Source organism: Nomascus leucogenys, chromosome 3, assembly GCF_006542625.1.
Source record: "Nomascus leucogenys isolate Asia chromosome 3, Asia_NLE_v1, whole genome shotgun sequence".
NCBI classification, from domain to species: Eukaryota; Metazoa; Chordata; class Mammalia; order Primates; family Hylobatidae; genus Nomascus; species Nomascus leucogenys.
In genome coordinates, this window is record NC_044383.1 from 144,501,081 (window position 1) to 144,526,006 (window position 24,926).

The 24,926-nt window shown below is 44.7% G+C and overlaps 1 protein-coding gene across 7 annotated transcripts in view; it reads left to right on the top strand.

The window, feature by feature from the left end:
- Positions 1-24,926, top strand: part of TULP4 (TUB like protein 4) — a 293,022-nt gene that overhangs the window by 248,623 nt on the left and 19,473 nt on the right. For all 7 annotated transcript variants that reach the window (XM_030809905.1, XM_030809906.1, XM_030809907.1 and 4 more), the window contains 3 exons: positions 11,726-11,950; positions 13,039-13,273; positions 21,553-21,697. In XM_030809905.1, the coding sequence (XP_030665765.1) occupies positions 11,726-11,950; positions 13,039-13,273; positions 21,553-21,697 (605 nt within the window). The remainder of the gene's footprint in view (positions 1-11,725; positions 11,951-13,038; positions 13,274-21,552; positions 21,698-24,926) is intronic.

A 24,926-nucleotide genomic window follows, 5' to 3' on the forward strand; every position in this document is an offset into this window, starting at 1 on the left:
GTCTGTCCCTTGCAGACCCCTGACCCAGCAACGGATGAAGAAAGTACACTAACACACAGATACTCTGCTTTGCCAGTCCAGCTGAGTGTGTGGGAGCCGCTTACAGACTCCCTGCTGAGTCCTGTAAACAGTTGCAACTCGACTGGCATTTATTCAGTAAGATTAATTAACAAAAGCTTGAGTCAACACCATTGGAGGGTAATTGACATTGTGGACTTCCCAAGTAAAAAGCACTTAAGCACCTCGGTACATCAAAGGTTAGTCTTAAAATTATATGAGTAAACAAGCTAGCTAGGTAAACTACTCTGCCTTTCTTTATTACTATTTTAATTTGTTTAACTAAAGGTAAAGGGATCAGGCCGCCTTCGGCCAGATAAATTACCGAAGTTACACAAACTTCTCAGCCTTCCAAGAAGATTTATGTCTATTTCCATAACCATCTCTAATATTTTTCCACCAGCCTGATTGAACCCCAGCATTATGTAATTTACAGGGATCAGATAACTTAAACTTATTTGCCATTTATATTATCTCTTGGTTTCTTTAGCCACTGGCAATCATAACATAATTTATTTTTAAAAAATTATTAATAAATCACTTTTAGTAATAAAATACAGTTTGATTACAGCATAGTTTATGTAAGGGTCAACAACAGGAAGTAAGACTAGAAAAGTGTCTTAGGACCAAGTATGTCTTAGTCTTTTGGGGCTGCTATAAGAAAATACCTTAGACTGGGTGATTTATAAATAATACAAATTTATTTCTCACAGTTCTGGAGGCTGAGAAGTCCAAGATCCAGGCACTGATAGATTCAGTGTCTGGTCCGCTCCATAGATGGCACCTTGTGCCTGTGTCCTCACATGGTAGAAGGAGTAAAAGCAGGGAGGCGCCTCCCTTTAACCTCTTTTATAAGGGCACTAATCCCATTGTGAGCGTGGAGGCCTCATGACTTAATCACTTCTCAAAGGCCCCACCTAATACCACCACCATGGGAACTAGATTGCAACAAGAATTTCGGAGGGACACACATTCAGACCATACATAGCACTTGACCAAGATATTAAACTTCATTTGGCCTTTTGTTTTGTATTTTTATTTTATGAGCAAGGGAGAGGTGAGACAGGGCTTTGGGGAGACTAAACTGACGGCAGTGTTGTTATCTCAGTAAGACGGAATCAGGACAAAAAACCAGAACAGTGAAAATAGAGAAGAGAGACACAGAGTTTAGAGAGATTGTAAGAGATTTGGCTTCTGGAGGACTGTGAGGAGGACGAGGTCAGTACCAGTGAAAACAGACCTTTTTTTTTTTTTCTCAAGACAGTATCTCACTCTGTCATTCAGGCTGGAGTGCAGTGGCATGATCTTAGCTCACTGCAACCTCCACCTCCTGGGTTCAAGCGATTCTCCCACCTCTGTCTCCCGAGTAGCTGCGACTAGACTACAGGTGTGTGCCACCACACTGGCTAATTTTTGTATTTTTTGGTAGAGACAGGGTCTCACCATGTTGGCCAGGCTGGTCTTGATTTTCTGACCTCAAGTGATCTGCCCACCTCGGCCTTCCAAAGTGCTGGGATTACAGGTCTGAGCCACCACACCTGGCCAAAAGCAGACCATTTTAGTTACTGTTGCAGCCACATCTCTAAGGGTGGAAGGCGTTTGGGGATGTGGGACTGGAACTGAGACAAGAGATTGGGGTGGAGATAGAGATTTGGAGTCATCCACATGGAGGCCATAGTTGGAGAAGTGAAATGGATTTAATGTCAAAGGAATGAATAGAATGAGGGGAAATGAGGAAAGGGCCAAGCGTAGAACTTTGCATAGTGGAGTGATAGCCTTCATTTAACAAGCAGCAGAAGGAAGGAGATGGAAGAAGAATGTCATAGAGAACTGTTACCAGGGGTCCTTGCTCCCAGAGCTCCCAAGATGGTGGTGGGCTACTTCCAAAATGGCAGCAGGTCACTTCCAAGATGGTGGCAAGCCTCGTGTTCTCTGACCTGGGGTTCTTGGCCTCACGGATTCCAAAGAATGGAATCTTGGGCCATGCGGTCGGTGAGTGTTATAGCTCTATTAGAAGTCGTGGGTCATGGAAGAGAACCGTGGAACCCAGTGACTAGTGTTCAGTTTGATTAGAATGAACACAGGCACTTAGCCGTGCAGGAACAATGGCAAGCCTTTAGCCTGATCGGGAGCGGCAATGGGCACCTCGCTGGATCAGGAGCACAGCGGACACCCTGCCAGATTCAGAGGGATGGGAGTCATTGGGGATCTGCGACGGCGGCAAACAGCAGTGGTGGACGGTGAGCGAAAGCTCAGCTCGAGCCTTAACAAACATGGACCAGAAGAGTGCAGTTGCAAGATTTAATAGAGTGAAATAGAGTGAAAACAGAGCTCCCATACAAGGAGGGGACCCAAAGAGGGTTGCCATTGCTGGCTCAAATGCCCGGGTTTATATCCCCATCCTTGTCCCTCCTGCTGTGCTCTCAGGCAATAGATGATTGGCTATTTCTTTACCTCCTGTTTTTGCCTAATTAGCATTTTAGTGAGTTCTCTGATTGTTTGGGTGTGAGCTAAGTTGCAAGCCCTGTGTTTAAAGGTGGATGCGGTCACCTTCCCAGCTAGGCTTAGGGATTCTTAGTCGGCCTAGGAAATCCAGCTAGTCCTGTCTCTCAGAACCATTAAAGGAAATATGTCAAACAAGAGAACAACAGTTGAAAGTAGACATGAAAAATTGGATTTGGAGGTTTTAAGGTCAAAAATGGTCTCACTAGAATAGTGATGGAAGTCACATGGTAAAAGATTTTTCATTCATTCAGTTATCTTTATTGAGCCATCTGTATGCCAAGCATTGTTCTAGATGCTGGAGATACAGCTGTGACAGCCAAGATAAAGAATTGGCGACTAAGCGGCTAGTGAAGAAGTTGAGGCAGCACATGTAAACTACTGTTTTGATGGGGTTTGATGGGGAGGCAGAGAGAGGATGGTAACTTGAAATGGAGAGGCATGACTGTGTTCATATACAATTAATAAGTCTTTGGGGAAAAAAGAAGAAATAAGGAAGCAAGAAAAAGAACAGCAAGGGACAAGAACCCAGTGCAAGTTGGAAGATGTGGGTCTGAGGGCAGTTGGGAGGTTTAATCTGGAAGAGACAGGAAGGAGAGATTGTAGAAAGAGACAAAGGATTTTTAAGTAAAGGAGGGAGCCAAAGCACACACACACTACAGGACGGTGCCTGTCTTCTCAGTAAGCTAAAGGCAGGATGAAAAGCAGAGGGAAGATTCGGCAGGAGTGCCATGGAGTGCCATCCAGTTGCCATTCTGGATAATAAACTTAAAGTGAGAGTCAGTGATGTCCATGCCTTCACTGTAATCCTAGAGTCCGTAGTACCGATTGCCTAAAATTAGGAACTGGAAAGGTGAGTGTAGTAGCAGGGCCAAGGAGTCGAAGGAATCTAGGAAACTGCTAAGGATACTATGGAATTGGGCAGCCATGGCATCAGTGGTTAGATGCTTCATGACCTGAGGCTAGGAAGTGTAAAGTCATAAAAAGACATGTTCAAGAGGAGATGATACAAACAAAATGGGAAGTTGTGGTTGGATAGGGACTTTAAATTTCTGTTTTGGAAGTGAAGTCATTCTGAGTTAACCCAGGAAAGAGCTGACGTAGAACAGAGTTAAGGCCATATGTATGAGGCCAGGGCACTGGCAAAACAAACATAAATATTAGAGTTCCTGTGGATTTGGGATTGAAGGAAGGAGAGATTACCTTGATTCTATTTGTGTCCCCACTCCCAGTTCATTGCCTAGAACATAGTAGGTATTTAGTAAGTCTTTCTTCAGTGGGTTTATGGATGGACTGGTGTCAACATAGGCTTCTTTCTTTCATCTTTCTGTTGATTGTTTGAACCTGTAGGCTATGTCACATTTATAATCAATCTGATGCTGGCTTTTTATAAGGCTTTTATGATTAGAATATTTGTGAATTCAAGTGCTGAAACACACTCAGCATTGTCCCCACTTCATCTCACTTAGGGCCCCCTTCCTGCTGGTATTGTGTTCCTTCTACAAGGAATGTCCTTCCCACCGTTTTAGCTCAGGAATTGGATCCTCAGTGCCAGCTCAGTCACGTTTTCTTTTAAAGCTGCCCAGTGGATTGATGCTCCCCTTCTCTGTAAACCCTGGGGGTGCTTAACACCTCTGGCATGTATTACACTTTTCTGTCTACTTGTCTTATTTTCCTGAAGACAGAGCCTTCCTTTTTCTGACCAGTGCCTAGACTGTAGTAAAGGTTCTATGGCCTTAACCATTGCAGAAGTTCTCATCAGCCATCACATGAAACTAACATGGATCCTGAATTTAAACTGTTTGAGCTCAGGAATAAGAGAAAAGGCCCTGACTGATCTTCCTTTGAAGAAAGATATCCCTACAGTACCTCAGCATTTCAATAAATTATTGATTCTTTTTTTCATTGAGGGTCCATTTCAACCATTGAAAAAATTGCCTCAATAATAGAAAGTTAAATAATGATGCCATTAAAAATCAAGTACAATATTAATTATATTTAGCACCAGTTTAACTCTTGTCTAATGATTCTAAAATCACATGTGATCTATGCTGTGCTATCCAAGGAGTCCAAAGGCAGGGACATTTTTATAGCAGGAAGGAAATTAGGCGATTTATTGGACTGCTTATAAAAAGAACTAAATGCAATTTAGATTGGATAATGTATTTCCAAGTTAATTAGATTGTAGGTTATTGCATACAAAGCCATTGCCTGGGACGAACTTGCAGCAGCAGCAGCAGCAGCTTTAAAATTGATTCTCTTGATTTACTTGTAACAGCAATGCTTGTGGCTGGAGCTCTTCTAAGGAAACATGCTATGATTTATTTTCCTTTCTGTCCTACATGTTGTAATGTAAAATTATGTAATTTATCTCATTAGCTGTTATCTGTGACTCTATATCTTGCATATCTGAAAATATGACAGGTTTTTAGAGTTAGCACTACTGACTGAAGTTTGTAGGCTTCAATAATTTAGGCCCAGGTTTTTGTTTTGTTTTATGGACTTCTGGCATTGAAGGCCAGTGGAGAGGTCACCCTATATTCTGTAAGGTTCAGTTGTTGATGTGATACTGGGTAAAAAATTAAGAGAGGAGAAGGTGGAAAAAGATGGGTATGGGAATTTAAAAATCAAATAAGAGATTGCATGTGTGATCATGGACTTCTGTACTCTTGGAGGCGAATCCTGTAGCATAAATAGACTTGCATTCTTTCACTTAGGATTAACTCTGCCTGTTCTCCTGAAGGTGCCCCCGTTGTGCTTTGCCCATTTTTTCTTGTAAGTAGATGAGAAAGTCCTTCATGGCTGTTGTCTGCTTACAAAATACAAGGATGGTTGTGTTCTTTTAAAACAAAATTTGGTTGACTAAACGCTGAACTAGCTTTTATTACTACAATTTAGTTTGTGGCCAAATAATTATACTTTGTATTCAGAATTGTTTGCGGCTCCAACCAACGTAGTTTGATGGTGACCGATCACCAACTTGGTCTGTTTTTGTTTGTTTATAGACAGAGTTTTGCTCTTGTTGCTCAGGCTGGTGTGCAATGGCGCGATCTCAGCTCACTGCAACCTCTGCCTCCCGGGTTCAAGCGATTCTCCTGCCTCAGCCTCCCAAGTAGCTGGGACTACAGGCATGTGCCACCATGCCCAGCTAATTTTCTTGTATTTTTAGTACAGACGGCATTTCACCATGTTAGGCTGGTCTCAAACTCCTGACCTCACTGATTCTCCTGCCTTGGCCTCCCAAAGTGCTGGGATGACAGGTGTGAGCCATAACATGCCTGGCCTTTTTAAAATTTGTTATAAACAGAGTCTCACTGACTCCCAGGCTGGAGTGCAGTGACATGATCATAGCTCACTGTAGCCTCAACCTCCTGGGCTCAGACGATCCTCCTGCCTCAGCCTCCCAAGTAGCTAGGACTACAGGTGTGCACCACCACAGCCAGCTAATTTTGAAAATTTGTTTTGTAGAGACAGGGTCTTGCTATGTTGCCCAAGCTGGTCTTGAATTCCTTGCCTCAAGCAGTCCTCCTGCCTCAGCCTCCCAAAGTGCTGGGATTATAGGCATGAGCCACTGCACCTGGACCTTCATCTGTCTTAAAGTGAACTATTTTTGCACATGTTTGTACAGACATAAAACATTTCATCCTACTAGGTGCATTTTCTTCAAGACAGATTCCCCCATCCTTCTCAGGGAGAGCTACAGAAAGAACAAACAAAGGGTAGAGAGGGAGGCTGGAGAGCCTCCGACTGTCCCAGGAATCTGCCTCCTCGGCGGCCAAGTAGCCAGTCCTCAGCCCAAGGCCTCTCTCAGTCATCCAGAAACCCTGTGCTGGCACTGCCTGGTTTTCCCTGTCCAGGACCAGTGTAGTTGGTTTTTGTTCCTCCTACATTTTCAGAAGACTCTATCCAACTCACTGCTATATACAAAAATAGTAATATAGTGAGGAAGCTTTCAATTCCAATTAAATAAATTCCTCCTCTCAGCCAGGCCTCTGCTCAAACCACGTCCAGGGCAGCCTCCCTGCTCCATCTCTTCAAAAAGACCCCCTTGCTGTTGCTCTGGCTCTCCCTCAACACTGTTTTTACTTCATGGAATTTCACTACCTCACATTATCAGGCGGTTCCTGTCGCAGATACTGAGATACAGGTTGAGTACTCCTTATCTGAAATGCTTAGGACCAGAATTGTTTTGGATTTCAGATTTTTTTTAAATTTCAGAATATTTGCATTGTATTAGGTGAGCATCCCAAATCTGAAAATTCGAAATACTCCAATGAATATTTCCTTTGAGCATCTTGTTGGCACTCCAAAAGTCAGATTTTGGAGCATTTTGGGTTTCAGATTTTCAGATTAAGGATACTTAACCTGTATTTATTCTCTCCCTGCCACGCCAGGATGTAAGCTCCACAAGGGCAGAGAATGTATTTGATTCATTGTCAGTGCGCTTATAACTAGCATGGATCTGTCCATTTGTATACATTTAGCAAATATTTATCTAATGACGAACAGCTCAGTAGATAAAAAAATTATTGGCTGGACTCATGGCATGTCTTGTGTACTAGCAGGAGGAGAGGTGGCAGAGTAAGGAACTGGCACCAGGCCTTGATTGCCACACTCCATGGTGGGAGGTGAGGCAGAGCCGGCCCGCTCCTTTTCCTTTCCAGGGCTCAGCCTCAGCATTGAGGGGGAGAAGCCTGCCCCTCCATGGGCCACTCGCCTCCAGCACTGTGGCCTGGAGTGTGTCCTTTCCAGCTGAGCAATGGTTCTCCCTATTCCACCAGACTCACACTCCCTGAAATGCAGCTCAGTTTCTTGCACTTTTGCCTCAGATTTAGACGTGTAAAATATGTGAACCTCCCTATGCAAATTAAGATTTGAATGTCATCTGCTTCACAGTTCTAGCCATCAGTTCTAAAAATAGTCATTTTTATGGGATTTGAGAAAGAGATTAAGACCACAAACTTACAACTGAGTTTTTCCCTAGCAGACAGCAGCTGTTCAAACACAACGTGAATCTGGGAGCTTTGAAGAGCTGTGCTGTTCTGCTGCGGCTCAGCCCAGTAGGCGGAGGTTCTTAGGGAGGAGATACCCTCAGCATGGGTGAGGTCTGTGGGCCTGCAGACAGGGTGTTCATGTTCTGCCATCACCTGTGAACCTAGAGGACAGAGTGATGGAAATCGATGATTGTGAGGCGGCGAAATCAGGACTAGCATTAGTGAATGCCCAGCCCCGTGTCTGTGGCCATGTGCAGTTAGCGCCATTTCACTCTTGTTCTTGCCAAAACTACAGAACATTTGTAGCGAGGGCTTTATAGGCTGGAATACCAGTACACCCAGGGAAAAATTAACACCAGCAGAAATGCGACTTTTTAAAAGTAAGATGACCTGTTAGGGACTTTCTGTGGACTTACAGGGGTTCTGAGAAGTCATAACCTGCTGCCTGACTTCTGACAGAACGGTAATCACAGTCATTCATTTCCCCAGGTCTGTGATGACTCAGAATCTTCACAAAAGAGGGGCAGTTCTTGTTATCTGTCACTCTTTCCCCGTTTTCCTAGCACAGCCTTAAAAATTATTACGGCAAAGGTACCAACGTTTATTTTGCTGCTTTATCATCTTACATGGACTATATGCTACACAAACTAAATTAAATTAAATCAATGTGTCCACGCCCCGCCCTCCCCCAGAGTAAGTTTTCACTGATTTGGGCAAGTAAATGAGTGCTGCACCCTAATTAAGTTAATATAAATTCCTGTGTTGGTATTCTTGTCCCACTCTTAGAAGAGGGGATTTCCTGGTAACATTGCCCTAGATAATAATTATTCCTTTGAGACCCTGCAGGCCTCACTTCTCCAGGCTAAATAATTTCAGCCCTTTTTCTCCCAGGTTCCAATGTTCCATCCTTTAATCTTTTGAGTCTTTTCACTCCTACTTGGCTGAGAATTCTAAGTTGTCCAAGCTAATGTGCTACCTGGTTTGGAGTCACACTATCCTCCCTCACCTTCTAAATGTGCGAGCGACTGTGTTCCGTGTTCATCCAACAGTGCTACCTGGCTAATTACCTGTGGGCTCTTTTCTGCTGTGATGAACCTCGCAGATCATTTATTTATTTGCTGTATAAACAGCCTGTTTCTCTTCCTGTCTATTTGCCTTGTCTATAGACATGTTTGGTTTGTTTCTGAGTAAAGCAGCCTTGACCAAATGGACTAAGGGGCCATTTGGGGCTCATAATTTTGTATGTGATTGACAGATGGTTAAATTTTTCCGTGTAGTATTACACATTCTTTAGGCTGTGGTATCAATATGCTGGCACTTCAGAGAGCCAGCACCATGTAGTAAGATAAGGACCAGCAGTGGAGTTGGGGAGGGATGAGAATCACAGCTCTTCCACCATTTATTACTATAACAGGGTACCTAGCCTGCCTTAGCCTCTCTAACCTCATATGTTAGATGAGAATAATGTTATTCGTGTGGGAGAGTAGAGCGGATGCAGTGAATTCAGGTATGTGAGCATTTGATGTGCTTGCTGTTGGAATGTAGTTTTGCAGGCAAGGTTGTTTTTGTCATGATGGGTGGTAATTATATATATAAAGGTAACAAAGCTGATTTTCATCTAGTTGAAGGTCTGTGTGAGTGGTTTAAGTTCTTGGTACAAAGATATAAGAGACACATACTTGTGATAATTTTATATAAAATATTTCATCAACTGTTATACAGAGATAGTTACTATGAAAAGCAGAACTAGGAAGGAGGGGGACAGAGGATAAATCCAGAGTGTCTGCCTTTCAGATAGCTGGACTAAAGAGGAATGGGAAATTAGAGGGAAGAAGTGTCTGATGTTTCTGCAGCCAGTCAGGTTGTGCTCACTGAAAACTGTATTTCCAAACAACCTCATTAAAAAGTGGGCAGAGGACATGAACAAATACTTTTCAAAAGAAGACATACATACAGCCAACAAGCATATGAAAAATGCTCAACATCATGAACCATTAGAGAAATGCAAATCAAAACCACAATGAGATACTATCTCACACCAGTCAGAATGGCCATTATTAAAAAATCAAAGAATAATAGATGTTGGCATGGTTGCAGAGAAAAGGAAACGCTTCTACACTGCTAGTGGGAGTGTAAATTAGTTCGGCCGTTGTAGACAACAGTGTGGCAATTCCTCAAAGAATTGAGAACTAACATTCGACCCAGCAATCCCATTACTGGGTATATACCCAAAGGAATATTTGTTCTATCATAAAGACGCATACATGCATATGTTCATTGCAGCACTATTCACAATAGCAAAGACATGGAATCAACCTAAATGCCCATCAGCAGTAGACTGGATAAAGAAAATGTGACACATAAACACCATGGAATGTCTATGCAGCCATAAAAAGAACAAGATCATGTCCTTTACAGGAACATGGATAGAGCTGGAGGCCACTATCCTTAGCAAACTAACATAGGAACAAAAAAACCAAATACCATATATTCTCATTTATAAGTGGGACCTGAATAACAAGAACACATGGATACAGGAAGGGGAACAACTTGAGGGTGGAGAGTGGGAGGAGGGAGAAGATCAGAAAAAATACCTATTGGGTACTATGCTTATTATCCAGGTGACAAAATTACCTGTACACCAAATCCCTGTGACACAGTTTACCTATATAACCTGCTTGTGTACCCCTGAACCTAAAAGTAACAAACAAAAATAAAACCATTTTTTTTGTGACTTGAGCTCTAAGTTATGAATATTGTCTTAGGGGGCTCTGGGGTGAAGGGACAGCAGCGTATCTTTAAGATTAAGCATGATTTTGTTACTAATAGAGCCTCTGTCCTAACCTGTACTTTTGGGGGTTGACGATACCAGAGTAGTTTTTCTGTGCATTTTTTGTGTGTTGGTTTGCCCTGTCTTCAGCAGTGATTATGTATTTCTGTAAGTTAATAGACCCCTTGTGTGGGGCCTACCCCCTGTGTGGAATCATCTCATACGGAGACACATCCTGGAAGTGTCCCAGAAGCCCCTAGACTTGAGTTTTCCAGACTCCTTGGCCAACAAACACGGCCCTCCCGTGGGGACTGTGGCCATCACCCCACCCTGTGACTGCCTGGCCTCCTGTGGTAGAAAGGGAAGATGAATGATCATCAGTGCTCCATCTGTCCGGATCGGAATGAACAAATCTCTTGCTGCTTCTCCGTCACGACCCTTCACCTTTCTTTCTCCCTTGGCTAGATGGCACCCCTGAGCTTTGGATTTTTTTTTATTATAAGAATTTTCTAACTTACATATTTGCATTTTGGGCTGCCTTTTCAAAGATAATGATGGCCATGACCCTAGCGAGGCTACCACAGGAACCGTGTTCTCCTCAATCACCTTTCCAGAGAGCTTTCTTTCCCTGTACTGTCAGTGCCAAGGGAGGCTAAAAATGCAGTGACTGTGGGTTATATACTGTGATGGCCCCAGAAGGGCTGTGACTCCATCACCTCCTGTAATCCTCACAGGGTCCCCACTTGACTCATGAGAAAAGGGAGAGGCTTCTAGGGGTTATGGATAGTCCCCAGGTCACACACTCTAGGGAAAGGCCATCTGGTCTACCTCATCACCGCCTCCCCAAGCCATGGGAACCACCCCTGGGTAATTTGGGCATCCAGATAACCAGCCCTTCAGTAAGGAATGTCAGTTACTGCACCACAAGGTGATTGTCCCTACTAGTAGAATCCTTACTACCCAGAGCTCAGTTGGGTTTCATGACCCCAAATTAAATGAAATATAATACAGGTAAACAAACTTTATAAAATTATTCCAGTACTTTAATGCTCTGGCCTGGGGACCTAATTACTTTTAATTTATTTTGTTTTATTTTTGAGATGAGAATCTCGCTGTATTGCCCAGGCTGGTCTTTCAGCCCGGCCTCATGCAATCTTCCCACCTTGGCCTTCTAAAATGCTGAGATGACAGCCTCATGCCAACCATGCCCAGCCCTCTAGCCAATTTTCAATAAACATACTGAATTTTCATAATATAGTGTCTAACATTCTCTACTGTGCTTTTAAAACCAGTATTCTCAAAACAGCTTGTTTTATTTTGCGCGAGACAAGTGTGCATTATCCCTTTTTGCTTCCCATAAGAGCAAAAGCTTAAGCATTGTCTTCCCTTCACTTCCTGCCAGCGCCCCATCATCTCCATCTGCTGGGGTCACCGGGACTCGAGGCTGCTGATGGCATCAGGACCAGCCCTGTACGTGGTGCGTGTGGAGCACCAGGTGTCCAGCCTGCAGCTGCTGTGCCAGCAGGCCATCGCCAGCACCTTGCGTGAGGACAAGGATGTCAGCAAGCTGACTCTGCCCCCCCGCCTCTGCTCCTACCTCTCCACTGCCTTCATCCCTACCATCAAGGTAAAGCCCTCCACCCCTTCCTCTTCCTCCTCCCTCACCTATGCTGGCTCCCTACAGAGCCAGGGCAGAGACAGGTGAGGGTACCAGAGCAAGCACATGGGGCCATGTGCAGCTGTGCAGGATCCTGTCATGTGCTGCCATGTCTGTAGTCTGTCCAAGCATCATGGTCCATGTGCATTAGAGATTTGCCCTGTGTGGTGGCTATTATCTTTCTCATGGCAAAGCTGGTATTCCTTGACTTCTGTGTCCCTCTGATGATCAAAGGAGTGACCATTATTCAGCATTTCCTATATACTAAGCATTGCACCAGTTAATTTTTAGAAATCTGTCTTGTTCAGTCCTGACTTCCTGACAGATGCCATTATTCGCATTTAAGGAAGCAGGAAACAAGTTAGGAGAAGTTAAGTAACTTGCTCCCTAGCTAGTTAGGGGGACAGTCAGGATCAGACCCACCCCAGTTCTAGGGCCTGCTCTCAGCACTGTGCTGAGGAGGGCCACTCCAGCCAGCACTCAGCGTCAGCCACCTCTTATACTAGTGGGAACTCTAGAAGGTAGCATGTAGAATGCATCTGCCAGTTGCTGTTCAAGTGTGGGTCCCCCCAACCTTGGGTTTTCCCAAGTGGTTCTCTTTTATATTCTGTCTCTTCTTCTGAGTAGCAGACCCATTTGTTGGTTACTTTTTTCCTGAAACATCAAAGTTTTAGAATCTGTTGGGTTTTGTTTTTTTTTTTTTTCCAAGTTGCCTTACACTATTGATTCTACATGAGCAGATCTCAACACCGGTATATTATATAGCATTGGAAAATACAGGTGCCCAAGGCTGCCCCTATGGATCCTGATTTCATTGTCTGATGTGGGATCCTGGTGTAGACATGCTTCGAAAGCTTGCAGAAGATTCTCACATGCTCCTCATTGCAAACCACTGTTCTATACCACATGGTTACCCTCTCCCCAGGCTCCCAGCCTGTGCTGTGTCTGGAACAGTGGCGTTTTTAGTTGACCTGTCCCCGTGCCCACTCTTTCCCTCTCTCTCTGCCTCTCTGTCTCTCTGGAGTCCCAGCTCTTCCTTTTCTTCCTGTATCCTCCAGCCCCCAATTCCAGATCCGAACAACATGAGAGACTTTGTCAGCTACCCATCAGCCGGCAACGAGCGGCTACACTGCACCATGAAGCGCACAGAGGACGACCCGGAGGTGGGCGGCCCGTGCTACACGCTCTACCTGGAGTACCTGGGCGGGCTTGTGCCCATCCTCAAAGGGCGGCGCATCAGCAAGCTGCGGCCGGAGTTTGTCATCATGGACCCGCGGACAGATAGCAAACCAGGTGGGCCCCTCGCCAGAGGGACTGGGACCTTGTTCTGCTGTGGTCATGGGCTGTTACGCCTTACACCCCATGCAAAGAGAATGTCTGCTAATGAAACGTGAGCCTATGGGGGCTAGTGTGGAACATCCTTGAAGCTACGACATTTCCAGAATCCCATTGAAATGAACAGTTCTCTAAATGTACTTTTTGGCAGGTTTTTAATCATATTCCATGGGCAGTGGATAGCTGGGTGGTGGATAGATGAACCACGCAAAGGGAAACTGGCGCAGGCCTCCTGAGAGAGAGGGTTTCCTCTTCACAGTTACCAAGTATTCATCGAGTGCTTTCATGTAATATTGAGACAACTTGAAAATAATAACCAGATACAGTCCCTGCCCTCCCAGAGTGGATGATAAAATTAAAATCAAACCTTCAGCCTCCTACCCCTCCCTAGTCTACTGTTAACTGCTTTTTACCTGATTACTAATGACAATTTTTTGCTCATCCACAAAGACGTTGGTATGAGTCACCCTTTTCTTCTAAAAACCTTTCCCTGCGGTGATTTTCATTGCTCAGTTAGTGTATTCAAGATGCTCCCTGCACACCTCTCTGGGATCCTAGATTGTAAGCTTCAGAGGGAAGGGACTTTGTTCTTTTTTTGTGCCACTTGGTGCTAGGCTAGTGTCCGTGCACCCGTCAGTCACTGCCAGCTCAGTCTGCCACCTCCCTGTGAAACTTTGCCCATCACCTACGGCAGAACGAACAGCACGCTTAGTCATTGTGCTCCAGACTCTGCCCCGCTGAATCCTGTGGGCCTAGGGGGAGAGAACTGAGTCGTCTTTGTGCCCCCAGTGGGTTTGGATTTGTTTTCATTAGTTCATGCTTCCTCTCGCCACTTCCTCCCTCCAATTTACTCTCCTGCCCATTAGTCTGGTCCCTGCCTCTCATTACGACCTGGAGCTAGCATGACCTGTGACCCGACCAGTCACCCCAAGTCACAGTGTGGTGGGCTTGCTCACTCTCAACTTGTACTCAGCGCTGTACACAGTTGCCCCACCTCTGCCTGCCAGCCTTCATTTGTTCAGTATCGGCAGTGACACTCTACTACCCCTGCAAAACAGCAATACCACTTGTCAATATTAGGTATTAGTCCGTTTTTTCTGTCTTTTGACTCATGTGACAAGCTAGTACCAGGAACAAAGAAAGCGACTAGCAGAATTGGGACTGTTAGGGAGGCAGACTGAAAGAAGGGAGAGGACAGATTCAGGAGGAAGGAAGGCACAGTGGGAAAAACAGGAGAGAGAGAAGCGCATGTTCACGTGGGAGGGAAATGTGGTTTCAGGGAAAAGGAGAAGGGCCACCGATGGTTAGAGATGACTGGGGTGGGGGCCGTGAGCCCAGGTTTGCAGCAGGTGTTCTCGCTGATGTCAGTACCTCTAAGGTTACTCCCCTGGGTACAATTTTATAAAATCTGTATTGAGATTAAATGTTGACCATAACTTAGGTGAAGAGCTTATTTCCTCATGTGTGCATAAATTCTTCACTGAAGAAGAGAATGGACAGGAGGCTGTGCTGTGGAGTACCCAAGGACTAGGCTTGCTTGAATCTGACCCGACTACCCCAAATGCCTGCTCCTCCTTCCGGTTCATGTTTATCAGCTCGTATCAAACACAGACCCACTCATTTGCGCACAATCCTTTGAGGGAATAAGTTGTTGTATTTTTATAATTAAAAGAATTAAAAGCTATAAAACAAAGCACATCGACAGATATTTAGTCAGTGCCTACCTTGTGTGGGGTACTTGAGTCTCCTGCTATTATTAAGTAATACCGGGTCATCTCTGCTTTTAAGGAGTTTCTAAACCCTTTTGGGTGATAAGACAATGTAAGCACTTGAAAAGTTTAATTAAAAAGTCAAGATTAAATACCTGATGACAAAAATAGAGGATATGTCACAAGGCACAGTGTGACTAATTGCCACCTGAATGGCATATACAAACTATTTCAGAGGAGGAAAAGAGTCCCTGACATTGAGAAAACAGAAATTTCTTTTTTCCTTTTATTGGGGGAATGGAGGGACAGGGTCTTGCTCTGATGCCCAGGCTGCAGTGCAGTGGTGCCATTACAGCTCACTACAGCCTTGACCTCCCAGGTTCAAGCGATTCTCCCACCTCAGCCTCCTGGGCAGCTGGGGCTACAGGTGTGCACCACACTTGCTAATTTTTGTATTTTTTGTAGAGACAGGGTTTTACCATGTTGCCCAGGCTGATAAACTCCTGGGTTCCAGCAGTCCTCCGCCTTGGCGTCCCAAAGTGCTAGGATTACAGGCATGAACCACCGTGCCTGTCCCTGAATTTCTTATCATTAAAAGCTGATTAACTCATCGAGGCTGCCATATCATTGTTTCTCAAAATGTGTTCAATGCACCACCACCTCCATGCAAATCACCTGGGATGCTTGTTTAAATACATGTTCCTAGGCTTACCCTTAGATTACGATTCATTAGGGCTGGGGTGGGGCCTACAAACATGCGACTTAATGGGTTTCCCAGGTGATTTTTATGCACTAAAGTCTGTGATCCACTGTCAAGTGACTTGGCAGATATGTTCCTCAAAATTACCAGTGTGTATTTTTATACCAGATACCATGAGTCCCAGTATTTTTTTTTTTTTTTTCAGACAGGGTCTCACGGAGTCTCCCAGGCTGGAGTGCAGTAGTACAATCATGGCTCATTGCAGCCGTGAACTCCTAGGCTCAAGCAACCCTCCCACTTCAGCCTCCAAGTAGCTAGGATCGCAGGTGTGCACCACCACACTGGCTAATTTTTTTATTTTTGTGGAGATGGGGGCTCCATGTGTTGCCCAGGCTGGTCTCACCTCCTGGATTCAAGATCCTCCAGCACTGGCCTCCCATAGTGCTGGGATCATAGGTGTGAGCCACCATGCCCAGCTGGTTCCCTCCACCATCCCCACCCGTTTTTTGTTTTTTTTTTAAAGAGGCAGGGTCTTACTCTGTCATCCAGACTGGAGTGCAGTGGTATGATCATAGTGCACTTTTTTTGTTTTTTGTAGAGACAGGGTCTCACCGTGTTTCCCAGGCTGGTCTTAAACTTCTGATCTCAAGAAATCCTCCTGCCTCGGTCGCCAAAGTGCTGGGATTTACAGACATGCTATTGCACCTGGCCCACACATTTTCTAAAGGAACCTTTAGCCAGAGCTTGCTATAGACTGACTTGTGTTCCCCTAAAATTCATATATTGAAGTCCAGACCCCCAGTGTGAACGTAGGACGTTTAGGGGAGATTAAGGTTAAAGGAGTTCATATGGGTGGGTCCTGATCTGATTTAGTTACTGGCCTTAAAGAAGAGAAGGAGAAAGAGATCTCTCACTATGCACGTGCACCAAGGAGAGGACATATGAGGACACAGCGAGAAGATGGCTGTCTGCAAGCCGGGGGCAAAGCCTTCACCAGGAAGCAGGCATTGTCACCCTAACCTTGGGACTGCTCAGCCTCCATAATCGAATGGACCAGTTATTTAGCGTGCACGTGCGCATGTGTGTGCGTGTGCGTGCGTGTCCTTGTGTGTACATGCACGTGCTCGTGCATACACACACGCATAATACTGGTTTTGTTTTTCTGGAGAACCCTGACTAATACAGATTTTGGTTCCAGGAAATGGGTATTGCTGTAACAAATCTGTAAACATGTGGAAGAAACTTTGGAACTGGGTAATGGATATAGGCTGGAAGAGTTTTGAGGTGGATGCTAGAAATACGGATGTTAAGGGCAATTCTGGTGAGGTCTCAGTTGGAAATGAGGAACATACCGAAAACTGGAGAAAAGGTGATCCTTGTTATAAAGCAGCAAAGGATATGAGTAAACTGTGTTCAGTGTTTCATGGAAGGTAGAACTTGCAGGTGATTAAATTGGATATGTAACTGAAGAGATTTCTAAGCAAAGTGTTGAAGGAGCAGTTTGGTTCCTCCTGATGGCTTATAGTAAAATGCAAAACGAGAAAGATGAATGGAAGAAGGAATTGTTAAGATAAAAGATGAAGATACAGATTTAGAAAATATTCAGGCTATTCATATTGCAAAAAAAATAGGTATTAAATACATTTTGAAGAAAATACCAAAGTTATGGCTGGACTCTCATTTGATAAAGCGCTTATGAAATTGTATGAGCAGAGACACTTCCAGTTTGAACTGTAGTGGATGGAAACAGGATGAAAGGAAGGAGAAAGGCTGTTGGACTTCTTAGCTTTGACCAGCTGGGATGATGGAGCTGTTTGACCACTAACATGCACTATTCTTCAAGAAGAAAGAAAAATAACCCTGAAAGTGATTCAGAGATCATTAGGTCCACCTCCTCAGTTTCAGCAGGCCAAATGGCCTTGTGGGCAGAGCCATGGGGGCAGGATCCCTGCCAGAGTTATGAGGGTGATGCTGACACCCCAGTAGGCCTGGAGGACAGGATATCAAATGAAAGAAGACTCCACTCAAGCCTCAAAATTCAATGGAATTTTCTTTGCGAGATTTTGGATTTGCTTGGAATCTGTCACCACTTTCGTACTTCCAGTGTCTCCTTTTTGGAATGGGAATGTCTATTCTATGCCTGTCCCACAATTGTATTTTGGAAGTACATAACTTCTCTGGTTTCACAGGTTCACAGCTGGAGAGCAGTTTTGCTTCAGGATGAATTGTACCTCAGGTCCCATCCATACTGGATTTAGGTGACAATTTAAATGAGATTCTGGACTTTAGAGTTGATGTTGGAATAAGTTAAGACTTTGGGGATTTGGGGAATAGAATGAATATGTTTTGTGTGGGAGAAGAACATGAATCTGAGAGTGGCCAGGAGTTAGAATCCTGTGGACTGAATTGTGCCCCCACGTCACCCCCAAAATTCATATTGGGAAGTCCTAACTCATGTGACTGTATTTGGAGACAGGACTTAAAGGGGGGAGTTAAAATTAAATGGGATCTTAAGGGTGAGGTCCTAATCTGATAGGATGGTTGGCCTTATAAGAAGACAAGGACTAACGCCTGTGATCCCAGTGCTTTGGGAAGCCAAATCACAAGGTCAGGAGATCGAGACCATCCTGTCTAACAAGGTGAAACCCCGTCTCTACTAAAAATACAAAAAATTAGCCGGGCGTGGTGGTGGGCGCCTGTAGTCCCAGCTACTCGGGAGGCTGAGGCAGGAGAATGGCGTGAACCCGGGAGGCGGAGCTTGCAGTGAGCCGAGATTGCGCCACTGCACTCCAGCCTGGGCGACAGAGCAAGACTCATCTCAAAAAAAAAAAAAAAAAAAGGCAAGGAAAGAGCCTTTTCTTCATGCACATACACTGAGGAGAGGCCACCTGCAAGCCAGGAAGACAGTGTTCCCCACAGTCTAACCATTCTGGCACCTCAGTCTTGGACTTTCAGCCTCCAGAGTGTGAGGAAACAATTTCTATTATTGGAGCCACCCAAGTCTATGGTATTTTGTTACGGTAGCCTGAGCAGATTTAGAGTGTATATTTAAAAGCCATTAAAACCGTTTTTAAAGATTTTATTTTAACAATATATCTAATTCAGGAAGCTGGGCACAGTGGCTCACCCCTGTAATCCCAGCACTTTGGGAGGCCAAGGTGGGAGGATTGCCTGAGCTCAGTAGTTCAAGACCAGCCTGGGCAACACAGTGAAACCCCATCTCTACTAAAATACAAAAAAATGGCCAGGTGCAGTGGCTCATGCCTATAATCCCAACACTTTGGGAGGCCAAGGTAAGCAGATCACCTGAGGTCAGGAGTTCAAGACCAGTCTGGCCAACATGGTAAAACCTCATCTCTAATAAAAATGCAAAAATTAGCCGGGTGTGGTGGCAGGTGCCTATAGTCCCAGCTACTCAGGAGGCTGAGGCAGGAGAATCACTTGAACCCAGGAGATGGAGGCTGCAGTGAGCCGAGATTATACCACTGCACTCTAGTCTGGGTGACAGGGCAAGACTCCGTCTCAAAAAATAAGTAAATAAATACACAAAATTAGCCAGCCGTGGCAGCATGCATCTGTAGTCCCAGCTACTCAGGAGGCTGAGGCAGGAGAATTGCTTGAATCCAGGAGATGGAGGTTGCAGTGAACCGAGATAATGTCACTGCATTGCACTCCAGCCTAGGCGACAGAGCGAGACTCCATCTCCCAAAAAAACCCACAAAGCCTTCAACCCAGAAGAAATTAGCAGATTCTTGAAAACTGACAGAATTGAGATGTAAAGCCCCAGACATTGTAGTTAAGCCTTAGGTTCTCAAAGACCAATCCCAGCTTACATTTTTCTACAACTTAGATGTTTTTCCAGAACATCCATGATAAATTGATGACACAGAATCTCTAGAAGTATGAAGTAGACCCAGCCACCACCTCAGCCTCTGCAAATGTGGAGCTTATGTCATGCACTGAATTTCTAGTTGTGCTGATGACAGACGTCAGAGCGGCAGTGCCTGCACGTGTGGAATTATAACACTGAACAAGCACGGCTCAAGGCGTATTTTCAGAAAGCCATTTTCTTTGTCTCATGCCACCCCTTAAATCGTCATTTATTCTTTCAGAAAGTATTTATCAAGTCTCAGGTATTGTTCTAGTCTCTGGGGTTAAAGCAGGAGGCAGGAAAGATGACTTTCCTTCCCTTGTGGAGTTGTTGGGGAGACAGACAATAAAATAGTAGTTATGGCCAGATGCAGTTGCTCAGCTCTTCTAATCCCAGCACTTTGGGAGCCTGAGGCAGGAGGATCACTTGAGTCTGGGCGTTTAAGACAAGCCTGGGCAACATAGTGAGACCCCATCTCTATAAAAAAGAAAATAGTAGTTTTGAGTGAAAGGATAGAGGAAATGGTCTGGGACATGGTATTTGAGGGTTCCTGGCATTGATGAGTGAGTCAGGAGCTGAGTGGGCAATGTCTTACTGGGTTTCCTCAAGTTGAATCACACACACAGGCACATTCTGTAGGCTTGCGTGCATGCTTGAGTCATAGCTGAGATTCCTTTGATCCAGTGATTCCTAAATTAAGTCATATAAAACACTGCTCAGGGCTTGTGCATTAAGCCTTTTTATTTGCTTAAACACAAACACCACTGTGGCTTCACTGTGGCTTTCGCTGGGTCCGGGCGTCGAGCCTCCTGATTCAGTGAGTGCTTTAAAAAGGGGGTGATGTGGGCGACACAACCTGGGGCCAGCCTCCTTTCCAGGGAGCTTGCCAAGTTTTTCTGCCTCAGAGGGGCCTCTGTTCACAGATGCCACCTCCAAATGCTCAGAAACTTCTAGATTGGTTTGGATTAAGAAACTCATCCTTTAAAATATAAACAGCCCTTTTGGTTGGTAAAATCACTCACATTATGAATTATTTCATTGTGATTCAATTGAGCTTTTTTATTACCTGGCAAGGCACTTGGAGCCTTGAGGCAATGAGATTTTCATCAGAAAAACAAAGTAATCTGGAAGAATGGGGTCCTCACATTGAGGACAGAGCTGGGGCAGTGGAGGTGGGTGTGTGGGGGATTTGGGTGGTGAGGGGATGTGATAGCACAGGTGGGGATAGGCAGCAAGGGAGAGGAATTCCAACGAAGAGGAACTTTGCGCCACAGTTTTGCCATCACCCCACTCTGCACATCATCTCACCGTCTGCCTGAAGGCCCCATGCGGGGTACCCACAGAAGAACCCAGAGCCATCCTGGGAGTTCCCACCACACAGGTCTCCTAGCCTTTGCTCCACGCAGGCAAGCAGCTTTACCAGGTGGGAGAGCCAGGCCCCCACCACAAGACCTGTGGCAATTCCAGGAGACTTTCTGGCATTCCAGACCTAAGTGGAGCGGACCTGACTCTGTCAGGACTCTAGTTCAAGCAGGCCTGGCAACCGCAAGGGCCTTCTCAGGTCAGAAGCAGGTTCTCTGGGGAATCAGTGAGTCCACAAGCCCCTCACTCAGCCCTGATTCTGTGGCTGCCTGAAAGTCCACATGAACCCAGGTGGGCACCTGTGTGTTGTGAGACAACAGCACAGCCATTTTGGTTTCAGCTTTTGGCAAACAGTGTCTATTTTGTACATTCCTAGAAACATTAAAATACCATGCCCATTTTGACAGTAGAAGTAATTGCCTACTTCTGCTTAGAAAATGTAAAAGAGAAAATGCTAAGCTTCTTTCGGTTTCAATCTCTAGGTCTAAAATGATGGCCTGTGGAGTCCGTCTGTCTTTTAGTTTATAGTAATGACCATTGATAGGGGCTAATTGATATAACTTCCCTTGAAATCTGCTGGTTGGTGTTTTAACAGATGAAATCTATGGGAACAGTTTGATTTCTACTGTGATCGACAGCTGCAACTGCTCAGACTCCAGTGACATTGAGCTGAGTGATGACTGGGCTGCCAAGAAATCTCCCAAAATCTCCAGAGCTAGCAAATCACCCAAACTCCCAAGGTAATCTCAGTCTTTGGGGCGATCGTCCTTTCTTATGCCTCTGAATATGTGTGTTTGTGCCTGCAACAGAATCCCACTGAAACTGACCAGAAGAGTCAAAGAGCAACCTCTCTGCCTTTCCTTCCAGAAGATTCCAGCCGGAATAATTACAACTTCTATTTGTTTTGTTTTGTTTTGTTTTCCTTCGGGATAGACAAAGATACCCAGTAGAAGTTTGGGTTACACCCTCAGAACTTCTCTAGGGGTTAGCAATGATGGTGGGTGGCAGAGGGGTGGCCACAGTTCCCGGGCTTATATGTTTTTTCTTATAGTTTGAGAAAAGGAAGAAAAAGGTTCTCCTGTGGATGTAACATGTTAAAGAGAATGCCAGATAAGATGCCTATAATGCCGGAGCCGGGCACAGTGGCTCATGCCTGTAATCCCAGCACTTTGGGAGGCCAAGGTGGGTGGATCATGAGGTCAAGAGATCGAGACCATACTGGTCAACATGGTGAAACCCCGTCTCTACTAAAAATACAAAAATTAGCCAGGCGTGGTGGCAGGTGCCTGTAGTCCCAGCTACCCAGGAGGCTGAGGCAGGAGAATCACTTGAACCCGGGAAGCGGAGGTTGCAGAGCCGAGATTGCACCACTGCACTTCAGCCCGGCAATAGAGCAAGACGGCATCTCAAGTAAATAAGTAAACAAATAAATAAATAAATAAATAAATAATGCCTGTAATGCCGTAATTGGGAAACATCAACACATTGCATCCACTGTAGAACCTTTTTCTTCACTAAGATTTCTGGTTTTAATTCTGTGATTTTTTTTCTGATGCCATGAAAAACTAAGGTATAAGTTACATACAGATACACATCTGTCCAAATCGTAAACACCTAGCTCGTTGTACAAGGGCTATCCCAGTGTCTTCCCCCAAGTTCAAGATAAAAGACATGTCATCATCCCGGAAAGTCCACCTGTGCTCCCTTCATTTGCTACCCACTCCCTAGAAGTAATCACTCTTCTGACTTCCATCATCAGCTTTGCTTGTTCTTGGACTTCATATAAATAGAGTCAAACGATATGTTCTCTTTGTATCTTGCTCTTTTTTTTTATGCTCAGTGTAATGATTTTGAGAGTCATGTTGCATGTATCAGTAGTTTGTTTTTCTTTATTGCTCTGTGGTATTCCATTGTAATGATTATACTACAATTAGTTGACTCTGTTTACCAATCAGTGGATATTTGGTAGTTTCCAGTTTGAGGCTATTATGAACAAATCCATGATAAACATTCTTATACAAGTCTTTTTGTGGACATGTGCGCTCATTTCTCTTGGGTATAAACTTAGGAAAGGAGTTGCGTGGTCATGGGTTAGATACATGTTAAAGTTTATTAGAAACTGCCGAGCAGTATTCCAGGGTAAATTACACACCCACGTAAATCCTCACCAGCAATTTCCAAGACAGTCCCAGTTTCTTCCATCCTCAGCAGCAGCTCTGTTGTCATTTTTTAGAAATAATTCTACCTTGTTCTGATAGGTGTAGTGGCATCTCATTTCAGTTTAATTCTGATATCTCCAGTGATGGACGCTGCTTCGTTTACATGTTTCTTGGCCACTTGGCTATCTTCTTCTTTTGTGAAGTGTCTGTTCAAGACTTCTGCCCAATTTATTATTGGGTTGTTTTGTTGAGTTGTAAGAGTTCTTTCTTTCTTTCTTTTTTTTGAGAAGGAGTCTCGCTCTGTCGCCCAGGCTGGCGTGCAGTGGCGCGATCTCGGCTCACTTCAACCTCTGCCTCCTGGGTTCAAATGACTTGTTCCACCTGCCATTTTCCCAGGACTGATTGTGCAGGCCCCTGGCAGTCTCCTGCCTCAGTCTCCCGAGTAGCTGGGACTACAGGCTTGTGCCACCACGACCAGCTAATTTTTTGTGTTTCTGGTAGAGACAAGGTTTCACCATGTTAGCCAGGATGGTCTCAATCTCCTGACCTCATGATCCGCCCACCTCAGCCTCCCAAAGTGCTGGGATTACAGGTGTGAGCCACCTCGCCTGGCCCAAGCTTCTGTGTACCCTCCCCTCCCTTTAGAGCAATCACTACAGGGGCATCTGAATGTCTCATTCTTTTTTTTGTTTGTTTTTTCGAGATGGAGTCTTGCTCTGTCGCCCAGGCTGGAGTGCAGTGGCATGATCTCGGCTCACTGCAGCCTCCACCTCCTGGGTTCAAGTGACTCTCCTGCTTCAGCCTCCTGAGTAGCTGGGACTACAGGCAAGCGCCACCACGCCCAGCTAATTTTTGTATTTTTTAGTAGAGACGGAGTTTCACCATATTGGCCAGGATGGTCTCAAACTCCTGACCTTGTGATCCGCCCGCGTTGGCCTCCCTAAGTGCTGGGATTACAGGTGTGAGCCACTGCACCCAGCCAAGAGTTCTTTCTTTCTTCTAGATTTGAATCCTTTGTCAGATATCTGTATGGCCGTGTAGTCCAGCATGTGGCATTCTTCTTTTGTGGTTAGTGCTTTCTGTGTCCTGTTCGGGATGTGTTTGGTTACCTAAGGTCATGAAGCCCTTCTTCAGTTCTCTTCCAGCAGCTTTCTAGTTTTAGCTTTCATGCTTGTGGATTAATTTTTGTGTTTGGTATGAATTAGAGGTAAATGCTCATTTTTTAAATATGCAGATATCCAGTTACTCTTAGCAATCTGATTGATGTCTTTTTTCATCTTTGTTCCAGAGCTTGTTAAAATTGCATGTAACATTATGAACTTTCCTATATTTCCAAAGTGCTTTTTTCCCATTATGTAAGCAGAGAGGACATTTAATGCGTGTAGCTAAATCCTTCACCTTTAAACGTCCTCTTCAGGTTGCCATCTTCCTGTGGCTGGACCTCCTCCTGCTGTCCTTTCCCCATTTGGACCCTCCACACAGCAGCCAGGCTAATTGTCCCAGATCATAGCTTTAGGGAGCTCAATCTGCCATCCTCCCATTCCTCAGGAGCCCAGAGTTTCTCATCAAGCTCAAAACCAATATACATGAGACTTAATGCATTTTTTCATAGACTATTTTAAACCTTACCATACTCATTTTAATCACACTGTCTTTGGGGTAGACTGTCATTAAACACTGTGTCTCCATGTTATAAATAAAAGGACTGAGGAGCAGAGATACAACATGGGATCAAAAGGCAGCCAAAAAACTTTGCTAATTTGATTTAAATATTGCAGATGGTGAAATGCTAGATAAATTTGTTGAAATT